The 15,836-nt window shown below is 35.2% G+C and overlaps 2 protein-coding genes across 2 annotated transcripts in view; both read left to right on the top strand.

The window, feature by feature from the left end:
* Positions 1-15,836, top strand: part of LOC116416870 (probable kinetochore protein NUF2) — a 439,111-nt gene that overhangs the window by 288,052 nt on the left and 135,223 nt on the right. The window lies entirely within an intron of this gene.
* Positions 7,383-10,904, top strand: LOC116416871. Its single transcript, XM_031927121.1, has 2 exons — positions 7,383-7,535; positions 10,479-10,904. The coding sequence occupies exons 1-2, from the start codon at positions 7,398-7,400 to the stop codon at positions 10,887-10,889; spliced, it is 549 nt and encodes a 182-aa protein (XP_031782981.1). The 5' UTR covers positions 7,383-7,397; the 3' UTR covers positions 10,890-10,904.

Below are 15,836 nucleotides of genomic sequence, written 5' to 3'. Positions count from 1 at the left end.
ATTATCTTACGTTTTCAATGATGGTCTTATCAGAATTGTGATATCACCTTATTATAAAACTGATGGCTAATGTTATGTTCTTTTTAAACGTTCTGTGATTGGTCGAAAGTATTGTCTCTGTCGCACTTTTTTGTTTATTGTTTATTTTTATTTATAATAAAAGGTTATGCTTGGCCGCGCGGTTGACGCGGCGGCTGCAATGCAGACGATCTGCGTAGTGAATGGTCAATCATAAAATTAAGAATTATCAGGAGCATAAACAAATAAAGTATTTTGATTTCTTAATTAATTAAACGATGCGCAAACCAATGGCCAACATTGTTTTTTTCAAAACTAATTTTTTTTTTCTTACAATTGTCTATATAAGGGAGAAAGTACAATACGTCCCGTCCCGTCCCGTACCGACCCCGGGACATACCGTCTGAAATAAGTCACTTTTATATTATTGGCTAATTTTGTTCGATAACCCAATCGACGGTACAGAATTAGCCAATCCCGTAAAAACAGCTTATTTCAGACGGTATGTCCCGAGGTCGGTACGGGACGACGGACTCAATTGTACTTTCTCCATAATATACTAATACAAGTGAATGGTGAAAACGCTGTTAGTATACGTTTATAACTTTTAAAGTAAATTAAAATCTAGCAAATAAAAATTGTTTCGATTTTTCTTTTTACTATTTCGGCTTTTGACTGATAATTGATAGCAATACTAGAAAAAATAATAAAGTAGTTAAGTATTTATTTTCAAATACATTGGAGTTAGTTGGAACCGAAGGCTGACGCGGCTACTTTAAATCTTTCTGCTGTTTACTTCAAAACTAACAATCTTGTATATTTAAAGTGAGTACTATATATTTTACATATCTTTTAAAAAAATGAAGATTTAACAAAGTTTTTCAAAAGTTTTGACATCACAGATTATATGCTTTGATATTAGGGTTATATGTATTTCTAATACATATTACACAATAAATTAATATTTTGTTAAATAACTTCTTTAAAATCAAAACCTATTATTAATATCTAAAATGTTATTTTTATGCCGACACTTTGAGTTTTGAAAAAAATACTGTAACCAACCTACTGATAAATAAAAAATCTCCCATGTATTTATAATAAATACACTTGTATTTTACCGGTATATGCAGAGTAAGACTTATTAATGGGTAGAAAAATAAAATTTTTATTATAAATTCTGTAGTATTAAGAGTAATTGTATCAAAAATAATGACAGATAATATAGTAATATAATAATATGATATAATAATATAATAATATGATATAATAATATAATAATATAATATAATAATATAATAATGTAATAATAATAACAGATAATTATTAGACCTTTTTATACGCTAAATAAGAAAAACATGTTGTGTACGTTATTAAATTCTTGCATAAAATCAAAAGTTTAAACCAACATTAAATTATAAACTGTTTTAGTACTCGCATAAAGATCCGATCTTATCCTAAAACAAAAATAGCAATCAGATTTTAAATCAATAAGCTAACAAAAAAGTAATTAATAAAAATGAATTTTCAATCCTATAGATATAGATATACGTACAATGCATGTAAGGGGAACGAGTCTTTATCTATTTAACTTAACCAATTTAGGCTAATCACATAAAGTAAAATGAGAAATTAGTTAAACATAAAGTTGTTGAAACTATTAACTAAATAAAATTAAGAAGGAAAAACATTTGAATAAAATATGACAATAAACTTTTGCTAGAAACGGATTTGACGATTGATGAGTTGCATGTTTTGATGTAATGCGGTATATTAATTATACAAGTATGATTAAATTGATAAAATATAGAAAGTCTTGAACAATAATTAATTTGTTTATGTATAAAATACTGTCAAATTAATAAAAAATGCACATAAATATCTGCATATGACTATATATGATGTGATTTTTACTATAGTTAATTATTATGAGATGAGAAAAAATATTTGGTTTTACATAAAAACAATACATGAGAAATAATAAAAATGAAAAATAGAACTAATAGGATGCGAACTTATTAATTGTCAATTAACTTTTAAGTTAAAAAAATGTAAAATGAATAAAGTAAACACAAGCTAACCTATGCTTTAAACACATACGTATATGAAACATCATTAAAAACAACATTATTTATTTATTTTAAAATACACTATTATTCATGTCTAGATACAAGAACATATTTTTACAAAAAAACAAATTGAATATAATAATTTCATAGGTTTGTTGATTTTATAAAATCACTAGGTGCAAGCACTTCAATACAGTTTTTATGACAAAAAAAAATTATTTGCTTAAAAAACTTATAAATGAAATACAACTTATTTCACTTTTACTAGGCAATATTATTTTTTTACTTTTCATGTAAAGCTACTGAGAAAACTGGATTATACAAGAACTTAGATTATAATATTTTTGTAATATTTATTATTCATTCTAGTTTTTAATTTAAAAAAAGGCAAACAATTTTTTTAGATTTTTAAAAACTAACTAACAGCATTTTTAAATGTATTGTAAAATATTTATATTTTATTATTTCAGAAGTGATCTTCTTGTCTAATGGTTAAATAAATATGGCATCTAATAGTAATGAAGAGTCAGATAACATCAGGAAACGCGATGATCGAAGATGTGCCATGTGTAATATTTATATTAGAAAATCAATTGGTCGAGAAAAGGAAATCGAATCTGAAGTTGAAATCGAATATGCTAAACAATTATCAAATAAAGATATTTACATCCATGATGTAATTTGTGATTCATGTAGAAAGCGATTAGCCAAATACATATAAAGCTCTAAACCTAAAAAGGTTAATGTTCCAGCAACTGCTTCGTCTCAAGATTCAAATGTTTCTGAATCATTTTCTCAGCTAACTGTCACTTCATCATCTCAGGAAAGTACACAATCATCTGTATACACAATAAAGGAACAAAAAGTACGAGCAACCACGGAATTACTTATTCAAAGGACGATTGCGGCACATAAATATTGCTTTGTTTGTGGATACCAAAAACAGACTAATAATATATTAGTTCCTTTAGAGGCCCGAATTCAAGTTTATAGTAAAATGAATGTTTTTATTCCACATGGCAATAGATGCTGTTGCACACATTTAATTAAAAAAAGATTTTATGAAGATGAACTAAATAAAATTAATATTTTTTCCACTACAAGTACGGTATATATTGATGAATTACTACAATTTTTGAGTCAATTATCAATGAAAGCAGACGAAACTTTATTAGATACAGTAGCTGAATTTTCCATGCCTGAAAAAAATTGAAAGTTTTTACGGGATTAACGTGGGAAAATATTAATTATCTTAAAGATCAATTCACTTCTCTGAAGAATTCCTGTGTAAGGACAGCGACACAAGCCATTGTCGTATTTTTATTCAAAATGCGCTCTGGGAATTCTAACTCGCTCATCTCTACAATATTTGACATTGAAAGCGAACAACAAGTATCTCGTTTTTGTCAATCAGTATTATTATCTTTCGAAAAAGATTTACTACCAAAACACTTTGGATTAGAAAATGTAGACAGAAATGAATTGATTGAAAATCAAACTTCTAATATGGCAAAGAAATTACATCCTGGTAAACAACTTATTTTGATTGCTGATGGTACTTATATAAGGCATGAAAAAAACTCTAATAACGAGTACCAAAGAAAATCTTATTCAGGCCAAAAAAAAGTTCCTCTGACTAAACCATTTACTATATGTACTACTAATGGTTATGTTGTTGACCAGTTAGGTCCATATCTTGCAAATAAAAATGATGCTACAATACTGATTGAAATATTGGAAGAGAAGCAGAATATTTTACAGAAACTTCTTCGCCAAGGGGACATTTTTATACTGGATAGAGGTTTCAGGGACATTAAACAAAAATTAGAAAATATGGGTTATATTGTTTTGATGCCTGCACTCAAAGGTTCAAAATCTCAACTTTCTACGCAAGAATCAAATGAAACAAGATTCACGACAAAACTGCGATGGGTTGTTGAAGCAGTGCACGGAGTTCAAAAGAAAAAATATAGGTTATTAGATCACAAACTTGATAATAAAATGGTGAAAAATACTGGATCTTATTGTAAAATTTCTTGCTACTTAAATAACTTGTTTGGCAAACGCCTAGATTCTGATGAAGACATGCAAGATGAAATATTTAGTGCTATGCAATCTAGAAAAAATGTTGAAAATACATTAGCAGTTTTAGTAGCAGACAAAAGATGGAGTCGTCGGAAACTACCATTTAAAATAATAACTTCGGATGATTTACCAGACTTTCCTGAATTAACAATAAAAGATTTGAAAATTCTGTTTACAGCAACATATCAGCTTAAACAGACAATATCTTACTTAGCGGAAATGCTTGACGCAGATAATAATTTGAAGATTGGATATTCAAAAGAGACTAACAATATTCTCAAACTTGAAGTTCAATCCAGGCATATTAACAGAAAACAATACAAATGTTTCGTTGAGTATAAACCAAATGGTATTGGTTATTCTAGCATCTTAAGACACTGTTGTGATTGTGCTAACGGTAACCGTACTATAGGATGTTGTGCGCATATTGCTGCCATAATCTATTATCTTTCACATGGAAGATATTTATCAAAAATCATACGACCAGCTGAAATTCTGTCTAAAATGTTTCTTAATGATCAAATTGAAGTGTGTATTGATGAAGATAGTGACAATGATGAGTGAATCATTTTTTCTATTGTGAACATTCGTTATTTTTAAAAAGCTACTTGTATACGTTCCATAATTTATTTTAAATAGCCTATGAAGATAATAAATTATACTTTGTACGAATTGAACATACTTAACTTCAATTCCTTTTTACCTGATAATTATTACTGTCAATAGATTTTGAATAATCAATTAAGTAGAGGCAGATAAGCCAAATATGGCCTTTTTAAGACCACAAGACGCCAAAAGTACCCTCAAACGATCGATTTCAAGGCTATGTTTAGCTAAAAACAGGCTTTTTTGCGTGAAAACCCTTGCATTATGACATTTTTAGGTTAGTTTTGGGTTACATCGTACCAAAAATGGCCTTTTTCGGCGTTAAATCACTCAAATGAGGGCATTTTTAGGTTAAAGAGAAAAGCAGACACTGACAGCGGCGATATTCTTTTTATATATAGAGAGAAACCCTTTATTACCTCAAATTCTGATAAGACCATCATTGAAAACGTAAGATAATATAAAAAATACGGCTTGGAGCGAACAAAATATTTCATTTGATTATGTTTTCATGGGAAGATATGCAAAACTACTCAAAAGGAGTCACTTTAGTAACTAAATTGTAACATAACCAGCTAAAAACGTGAAAAAATGGCAAAAAAATCAGTTTTTGGCTCAAATCGAGTTGTGCCACCATTTTTAAGGAAAAAACGTTAGTGCCATCGTAAAGAACGGGAAAAAGTACACAAAAAAAGTCTACTTAAAAAGTTGCACCTCAAAAACAAGGGGGTCAAAATATCGATTGAAAACTTTAATAATTTTTTTAGATCCGATATTTGAGGTTATGTAATCCCAAAAAAATTGCAGTTATTCATGACATAAAAATACACCAATGTGAATTTTTAAAAAAATTTTTATCCTATAGGGACTTTAGAAAAAAATAAAATCAAAAAAACACGTTTATCGACGTTACTGCGCATGCGCACTAGGCAGAGAGCTAAAAATTTGGCTATGGGAGTTTTTTTTTATCCCCCATCGAATGGTATATAACATATATACATTTTCCAAGGGGGCCATTTCACCATAGTAACCCGGCTATAGCCTTTCTGTTAAATGGTGTTGAACTGCGATTACGATTGGTTAGGAGTAAGGATGCTTTTTGTTTGATGGATTTTACAGATGATGATAAATTTACTATACGCATTAAAGAAGCTTCACTGATTGTGCGTCGAGTTAAAATAAGTCCAGGTGTTATACTAGCTCATGCTAATGCACTTACAAAAGCCACTGCTAAATACCCATTCAATCGTATGGAGGTGAAGGCATTTACAATGCATAGAGGTATTCTTGGAGATACACTGGACAACGTTATTCTCGGTCAAATACCCAAAAGAATAATCATTGGATTTGTGGATAACAAGGCATTCAATGGAAATAGAAAGTTTAATCCATTTAATTTCCAACATTTTAATATAAACTATATTTCTCTTTATGTGGATGGTGTCCAGATTCCCAGCAAACCATTGCAGCCTCGATTTACGGGTGAAAGTCAATTATTTATCGACTCGTTTCATACACTATATTCTGAGACTGGAATTCATTTTCTAAACGAAGCATTAATTATCTCACGATCGGACTACGATGAAGGGTATACATTATTTGCTTTTGATATAACGCCTGATTTATCAGCAAATTCAGTTTCTCATTGGAATTTAATCAAGCACGGCAGTGTTCGTGTAGAGGTAAAATTTGAAAGAGCACTTGAATCTACAATCAATTGTATAATTTACGCCGAATACGACAATGTCTTGGAAATAGATTCAAGTAGGCAAATAATAACGGATTTTAATGCATAATACCGTTAAAGCGATGGAAAAGTAAGAGGAGAAGGTGGATGTGGAGAAGGAGAAGAGGGATGGGGAAAGAAGCAATAGCAGCGCCTCTATGCTATAGATGAGCAAAAAAGCTAAACGTCATACTCTCAGTGACGTTTGAGAAGTGAGCGAGTTTGGATCGACTGTGTCAATTTTTTATAGTATCATGGATTACGTTATCAATATTCAGGGTTTGAGAGACCGTAACAACAAGTTTACACCTAAAGAAGTTGGTGTACTTGGTTTAGAGCACAGAGTCGTCCAACATTGGATAGTTAAGGAACCCCATAGATTTGAAGAACTTGCATCTGGACTTAAAAGAACTAACGACTACATCTCTAATCATTTTCATGGAATTCGTTGGCATGAAGGTGACATCACCATTGAACAACTACAGTCTCATTTACAACAAATAGCAAAAGTGGCTATACGTATTTTTACACGCGGTCATGACAATTGGAGATTCCTGGAGACTGTAATGTGTCGAGAAGTTGTGAACGTTGAAGAAATGTATGCCCCGAATTTTGACGAATTGAAAATAAATTATTCAGGTAACTTCATGTGTTTAAATCATGGCATTCAAGGTATAAACTCCAGTCGCGATTGTGCTCTCAATCATGCATATGTGCTACGAAAGTGGTTACACTCTATAGCTGAAGGTATAACGCGAGATTCTGCACAGAAATTGAGTGATGCATTGTACTGCAAACTAAACTCGCGGGTACGTACAGCTACTTCTTCGTCTATTTACGCGACACACGAAGAGGACGTAGTCGATCATTGCTGAAATAATAATAATAATAGAATGAATACACAAGAATTACTAAAAGCTCTTGACCCGTTAACCGTCAAGACAGTTGGCGTGTATGCTGCGGATAGAATTCCAAACGTTTTGGAATACCCCGCGGCCATCATAGCTAATACAGATGATCACACGAAGAAAGTGCGACGCTGTGCCTCCCAACACAGGTGCGCAACACTTGACGCCTCGTACGCGCCAAGATTTTTCGTTAATCTCGGGATTTAATGTAATCGCCGACGTTTGGGAGAACGTGGAGGAAAGAAGGAGGAAGTAATCACACAATTTATTAACTTGTATTGCACGTATATTTATCCCAGCCCTTCCTTACAACGTGGTGGCCGTAGCCGCCCACACACAATAGCCACGCAGGGCTCGCCGTCACACCTCTACTCTCATATACGCGCGCACGCCTCGAGTCTCTCGCCTCTGACGTCGCGCAGTCTGACCCGTCTGCGCTCTCTCTCTCACACACCCGAATTTCGGCTCGGCGCGACCCGCTCGAGTAGCGATACGGCCGGCGCGCTCGTTCTCTCTCTCGTTCTCTCTCTCTCTCTCTCCCGCACGGATACTCGCGAGCACAGCGCGCGCTCACGGCAGCGTTGTCGGCCGAACCAACGCGGCCCCCCCTCTCTACTCTCGAGCACGCACACACGTATCGGCGCGCTCACTAACAGCTCGCGCCGGCGGTCCCGGCCTGGCGATGCCTGAACCGACGCCGGCGTAGCTATCGGTTGTCCCCTCCCTTCTCTACTCTCTCCCGCTTGTAACGAGGTAGATTTTACGTTAATTAATTAATACTGACTCACGTCCGACCGTATTTATACGAAGGAAAAAGGGGCGCCAGGTCGGACTACTTTACCTTCTTAACCGCTTTGCCGCGGCTACTAGAGCACTCTTGTACTCTGAGGAGATTCGGTCGTGGGAAAAATAAGGAAAAATAAGTACAAATCCCTCGTTTTGATAACACTTTACGACTTTTAATGAAATAACTCCGGCGGTAATCTCGACTGTCAATATTATTCGGGAACGTAACTCAATGGCAATAATTAAGCACTACTCGCTAAGCTTGCTTTTCTCATAACACTCTCACAATTCCGGTAATGTTAATCTCGGCTGATCAGCTAACTACAACGGGCAGAAACTCCGACTTTCACGACTTCCGACTTTATTTCTTAAGTAGACAAAATATCACAAGGATTGTGGTAATTTAGTACAAAGTACTACCTTCCGGCTTGCAGACTGAACCACACTTTCTTTCGTCCTTCTCTCTCGTACTCACAACGCAAAAACTAAACTTATATCACGACCTTTCAAATTACTACGAAAATCCCGGAGGACTGCTTGTTGGGCTACTGCGGAAATACAAGTCTCTATCATACCGCATACAACTCTACCTTTTTGTGAGCCCCAAAGCTAGCGTGCTTTTTGGGCTGAGTCCGCAATCCAAGTGGGCGAGTCTTCTCGCCGACTCGCGACGTGAAGCCTCGCATAGTTTCTCGCACATGCGCACTACATAGTCAATGGCTCAGTGCTATTATTTTGACGATTTTACATACACTTTCTCGTGCGATCGTTGAGTTTTCACTCTATAGCATACCAACTCTCATGCCATAAGTTACAATAATTAATTCGTTAAGTTACATTGGTGAATATTCTTTCCACACACTCTCAATGCTTCACACATACAAGTAACAGTATAGTATGTGCTGCCTCGGCCTGGCGCGAGGTTTTCCCCCTCCCGGCGGCGACTACGGCTGGTATCTCTCTCTCTCTCTCCCGTGCGGGCTTACGGCTACTCGGCTGTTTCTCGGCTCTTTTCTATCTAAAATGCATACCAATAATTATGAGTATCAACTCATGGGCAGTTCGGATAGAGAGCAACATGGGGAAAAGAGAGAGAGGACTTTTCTACACAGACGGTTACCCCGTCGCACGCTCTTCTCGATGCTCGCGCGCACCGACTTTGCCGCGCGTTGGCAGCAAGCCCGACCTGCTGCTACCGAGCAGCGAGGACTTCTCGGACGCCCCGATGCTTCTCTCTCTCTCGCTCTCGCACACACACACTCTCCCGCGATCCTTCTACGCTACGCTGTTCTCTTCTTTTCCCGCTCTCGTGTACACTGGCCCGATGCCCCGCGTAGACGACGTCGAGGTGTACGCCCGCACCGTACACCGCTCTCTCGTCTCACTCACTCTTTCTCGTACACACTCGCGACTTTCTCTCTCTCTCTCTCTCGCTTCTCTCGGCGGCCTAATGGCTCGCACCGAGAGTATCCCGAGCAACCCAAGAATTCTTACCTGGTGTAGGAGAGACGAACACCAGTCTCTCGTCCCTCAGTGGAAGCCTCGCTAGCCCAGGAGGTGCTGGCTTCCCGTACTCTTTCTCTCTCGCTCTTCCTCTCTCTCTCTCTCTCTCTCTCTCTCTCTCTCTCTCTCTCTCTCTCTCTCCTCTCTCTCTCTCTCTCTCTCTCTCTCTCTCTCTCTCTCCTCTCTCTCTCTCTCTCTCTCTCTCTCTCTCTCCTCTCTCTCTCTCCTCTCCTCTCTCTCTCTCTCTCTCTGCAGACAGGGGAATGAAGGCCTGGCTCCCGTTCCGGCTTCCTTCCTCTGGCTGAACGGCTGGATAGTCGTCTCCGGGGAGGGATCTCTTCCTCGGGGCGATGGTCCAGGTCGTGGCGCTGCTGCTCTCTATCTCTCACTCTCACTCTTTTCGTGATTCCCTTTCGCGCGCTCTCGTCACTTCGAAGTGTTATCGACAAGGCTCGGAAAGGAACTGCCGAGCCGCTCCGCCGCGCGCGGTCGGCGTCTCGCCGTCGTCCGTCGGGCCCGGCTGATAACGTAGCCCGATTGGCTGCGCGAGGCGCGAGACGTGCTAATTGGCTGCTCGTTTCGCGCCAGCTCGAACCGGCGAGCTCCCCCCTTGGGTACGTCGGCCAGCGAATTCCACGAATTCCCGGGACGTAGCTCGCGTCCGAGAAAACGCGGGCCTCGCTGGAACCGATCGCCTTTTCTTCCTCGCATCGAGTGAGGTTGCCGCGCAAACAGCAAAGCGCGATTTGCTCGGCTGCGACGTACAACGTCGCAAAAGGAACACATTGGATTGCTATCTACATAGACTCAAACGGTTATGGAACATACTTTGACAGTTACGGACTACCACCAATGTCCCAACATCATCTTAAACGACTCAAAAGAAATTGCAAGCGGTATCAGTGGAATAAAAATAAGTTGCAAAGTTTTGATTCACAGGTGTGTGGCCAGTATTGTGTTATGTTCCTTTACCATATGGTTAGGCTACCTAACTTGCGCGCGTTTTGTCATAAGTTCTCGCTAGATTCACGAAAAAATGATGCCGTAGTTGTATCGTTCTATAAAAAGCTGTTACGAAATAATAATCATCGTGTACGCTCGAAAGATGTTAGAAGGTTTGGAAGTGAAGCCTCGCGCGGCTCAGGATTTTGTAATCAAACATGTACTTCGAGAATGTATGTAAAGTAATAATAATAATTGTCAGATATCATGTAGTAAAAAATATGAATAAAGTGTAATCTTTCATAATATAAAAAATGTTTTCATTTATAGAGCCTTACTCATTCCTTTAATTCCATACTGTAGTACTATGATATATTTTTTCCTGTTGCATCACACCTCGCTGTATAGTTCTAAGTACATATACATCGGTATTTATTAACGGTTATAATACTAACATCCGGTGATATTTACTGCTTAGTTTTATATTCCATTTCAATCTTTATCTGTAAGAGAAAGAGAAGCTGATAAAACTGACGGTTGTAGTAGTAGTAGAGTAAACATCCTGTTCTTAAAAACTCGGAGAAATGTAACCGTAGCCTTTGACGGTTAACGAATATGATATTTCCTTTGTGAAGTTCTGAGAATACACGCGCAGAAAATCTCTCCCCACTGCATTCGATCATTTTACTTTGAGGTAGTGGGGGGTAAAATGTATAAAAGAGATTGAAGAGTGAGGAGCTCCATCAGTTCTTTCGTGAAAGTTTGAGAGATCCTTTGCTAAGTGTAACTCTGTATATTGTGCCTCTTGTTTTTCGTACCATGGCCCAATCAAGTGTCAGTGCTCCATCTCGTGTGCAGAACGTTCTGCCAAATATGCTGCTCTCCACGTCCTACGCCATTAATAAGTCAAACTCGAAACGCGTTACTCTTGGCTTAGAAAGTTACCAGGGAAGCTATCGACCAGTGGTGAAACTCTCAACGTCTACAACATGTTTTAAATCCGTCAAATTTGATGCATCTGGCTGGAAGGTCTTCAAGAATTACTTTGATCGTATAAATTGCTATTTCCAAAATGCGTACAGATTCCAAAGTGAATAAGCTCGACCAACGAAGGTGTACATGGAAAATCATGATCTGATGTTTACTTCTTCATACAATACCAAATCCATATTGATAGAAGAAAGACCTGTCGGAACATTAATCTTTCCAAATCTTTTGATTGACGAAGAAAACGATAATGTACTACATACAGTTAGTGCTTCCCATTTCAATGACTACACTGGTGGTGGTGGTGGTGGTGCTGCTGCTGCTACTGTTACTGTTGGTGAGAATCTACGTCATCAACCACCACGAGCAAAGAAACAAAAAACAGCTTATCATCAACCATCGATATGCATGCAGCAAGTCACTTTTAACGGGTTAAAAATTGTCTCACAGTGTATTGACGAACGTATGAGTAAACTTGAAGAGTGTGTTGATAAAGTGAATGAAATTGTTTCTCATATTAAGAAGTTTATAATTGACTGTATTAAAAATGATGGTATTGAGAAAGACCCTAATTCTATACTAAAGACGTATGAGATGTTTCAACAATATTATACTTTATACACTGAAAATATTAAAATTATAATTCACGACAAGTTTAAAGATACTATTGAGGAAATAATTTTAAATATAATCTTATGTGAAATAGCTGCTTTTCAATTGTTTGATATATATAAAGACATTTATACTGCCATAATTAAAGTATAAATATACATGTTATTTTTTGTCATTACGCTTTGTACATATGTCTTTCTATCTTGTAATAAACCAGAAAATATTAAAATTCACTTTTTGTGACATCATCTAAACCTCCCACCCTACTGCCACTCCTTACGACTCTCTATAAATATCAACTGTGCATAAGTATGTTCTCATTGCTTCGCGTACACTTGACGAGTCATAATCGTAATATAGACAAACACAATATGGAGAAGAAGAAGAACGAAGGTTCAGGTCGAGAGGAAGTGAAATATAAACCGGCTTCTGGATTCCAAAAGTATCTACCTCAATATTCTTCCAATACTGGATCATTCCCGAAAAAAGAAGGGTACAGGAGTTATTGTCCTGACAAGGAAGCAAATAAAGATTCCAAATATCAAGGACACAACAACACTGATTGGGGATAGCAACAATAAAGTTTTATTCTAAGACTTTTATTTATCAATTAAAATCGGTCCTTTTTAGGACCACAATATTTCTATAAACGTACTACAAACTCATCATACATAAAAATCTCATTATCTTATGACGTCATAAGAGGTGTACATGACGTCAGTAACAATCCATATTTATCTTAATTGTTTACAAGATAAATGCTTAAGACGTTGGCGATACCTTATCTTTATTACCTGTTTTCACAATAAAAAAAGTATCATCATGGATTATTATTGCGGTAAAGATAGCTTCTTTGTATATGTAAACATGATATCTTAATTACACACGTATAAACAAGATATCCTTATCTTAATTAACTGTTTATAAACATGATACCTTATCTTATCTTTTATTACTTGTAAAGTACCGTCATTGTTTATTATTGTGGTAAAGATATATTCTTTGTTTATGTAAACATGATATCTTTATCTTAATTACCTGTTTAGAAACATGACACCTTATCTTTATGACTTGTTTACATGATAAGATAAGGATGCGCCAGTGATAACGTCATTTGTTATGTCTCCCCATACCGGCTTACTTACTACTTGCGATTGAAACCAATTCACATCGATAATTTAAAACGTCGATTAAATCAATCTAGTATTTTTAGCAGGGATTCTTTTTTTGATTATTTAAATTGATTGAAGTATAATTGAATCTAACCGTAAAAAAGTATCGAGGTTGATTAAATATTACATAAACGAATTATTAATTCAAATTTATTGATAAAATCACGAACAAATAATATTAGAAAAATTATTATTATTTTTATTATTTGAATCAATTAAAGTAATATTAAAACCAATCCTTAAATAACAAAGATTAGGGTCGATTCAATATTATTCTTATAAATTACCATTCAAAAAGATTCAAGTTTGTTGATAAAATTACAAATAAATATTAAAAGTATCATTATTGTTTTGATCATTTTAATCGATTAAAGTAACATTAAAAGCTAATCCTTGAAAGATAGATTGGGATAGATTTAATATTTTACTCATAAAGTACCATTCAAACAGATTTATATATACTGATAAAATAACAATTAAATGATATTGCACGAATAGTATTCGTTTCGGTTATTAAAGTCTATTAAACTTTATTCAGAGCTATTCATAAAATTAGTATTGGGGATCGATAAACTATTTAGTAATAAATAGTGATTTTCAAATCGATTAAAATATATTGACAAAATAACATTTATATGATATAACAAGAATAGTAATTGTTTTGGTTATTAAAGTCGATTAAAATATATTCAAAGCTATTCATAAAACTAGTATTAAGTTCGATAGACGATTTAGTAATGATTAGAGATTTTAAAATCGATTAAAATTAGTGAAAAAAATTACAATTCAACTGCACTAAAATAATTACTACATAAACACCGATAAAAATATATTAAATTTAATACTTATTTTTCGTATTAAAACCGATGGTAATTAAAAACGATTTGAATCGATAGGAATTTAATCGACGAAATTTGGCTGGTTGATTGAATGGATTTAAAACGATTAAATTCGATTAAATGTTAATCGATTTTAATCGAATTCAATCGCATATTGTTAGCAGGGCAGGGGAGCCAAGCCCCACTAGTATATATATATATATATATGTATATATATATGTGTGTGTGTGTGTGTGTGTGTGTGCTGCTTTCTCTTGAAATGACTTATAAGCAGGAGAGGCTACACTGGCCATGTAGCACTAAGACAAGACCCACACAGCATGAAATATTTCCGAAATATTTCGGAAATATTGGAACGAAATATTTGAAATCTTCCAGGAATCTTTCGACGAAATATTTCAGAAATATTACTGCAATAATATCATTTCATAAAATGCCCCGCCTTGCAAATCTCTCATGAAATATTTCCTTGAAATATTTCTGAAATGTTTCTAAATTATTTTGTGGCACGCAGTCTCCTGGGATTTATATTTGAAATAATTCTGGAATATTTAAGCAAGCTACCGTAACATATTTCTTTAAAATATTACTGATTTATTTCTGAATTATTTCAATGTTTAATATTTACTGGAAAATTTGCAGTAAAATAATTCCGGAACATTCCAGAAAACTTCCATAAAATTTCTTTAAAATATTTCGGAATTATTTCCTAATTATTTCAGTGTTCAATATTCACCTGAAAATTTTCAGTATAATAATTCCGGAATATTCCAGAAAACTTCCATAAAATTTCTTTAAAATATTTCGGAATTATTTCCGAATTATTTCAGTGTTCAATATTCATCTAAAAATTTTCAGTATAATAATTCCGGAATATTCCAGAAAACTTCCATAAAAATTTCTTTCCTAGATTTAAGCAACATTTCAAAATTATTTCTTAGCCCGTAGTCTCCTGGAATTTGTATTTGAAATAATTCTGGAATATTTAAGCAAGCTTCCAAAATATATTTCTTTAAAATAATTCTGATTTCTTTCAGAATTATTTCTGTGTTTAATATTTACTGGAAAATTTGCAGTAAAATAATTCCGGAATATTTAAGAATGCTTTCATAAAATATTTCTTTCCTAGATTTGAGAAACACTTCTGAAATGTTTCTAAGTTTAATAATCACTATAAGTTACTAGTGAAATGATGATTCAGAAATATTTCTGAAAAATTTAATAAAATATTTCACCTGAAATAATTCAGAAATATTCCACATATCTTCCGTGAAATATTCTTCAAATGTTCCCGAATTGCTTGAAGGTACAGTCGTCGGACACAATAACTTTGCTTTACGCGCCACAACATGGTGGCGGGTCTCTTGTTAATTGGACTCCTTAGATCGGTCATGACTGTCAGGAAAGCGATATCTGACGTCATGACCGTACTAACCTTCTTCTTCTTCTTCTTTTTATGGCCGTGGTTCGCTGTCTATGCGACTGCGAAGCCGATGCGCCACCTTGTTCTGAAAGCCCAATCAACAAGAGACCCGCCGCCATGTTGTGGCGCGTAAAGCAAAGTTATTGTGTCCGGCGACTGT

This window comes from Nasonia vitripennis, assembly GCF_009193385.2.
Source record: "Nasonia vitripennis strain AsymCx chromosome 3 unlocalized genomic scaffold, Nvit_psr_1.1 chr3_random0010, whole genome shotgun sequence".
In the NCBI taxonomy this organism is placed as follows: Eukaryota; Metazoa; Arthropoda; class Insecta; order Hymenoptera; family Pteromalidae; genus Nasonia; species Nasonia vitripennis.
This window is presented reverse-complemented; position numbering and strand designations above follow the sequence as displayed.

Excerpts from the sequence above, each read along its gene's own strand:
- LOC116416871 (XM_031927121.1), top strand. The coding sequence starts at position 7,398 with ATGAATACACAAGAATTACTAAAAGCTCTTGACCCGTTAACCGTCAAG. Across the intron at positions 7,536-10,478 it reads CAGATGATCACACGAAGAAA|GGAACACATTGGATTGCTAT; the intron begins GTGCGACGCTGT and ends AACGTCGCAAAA.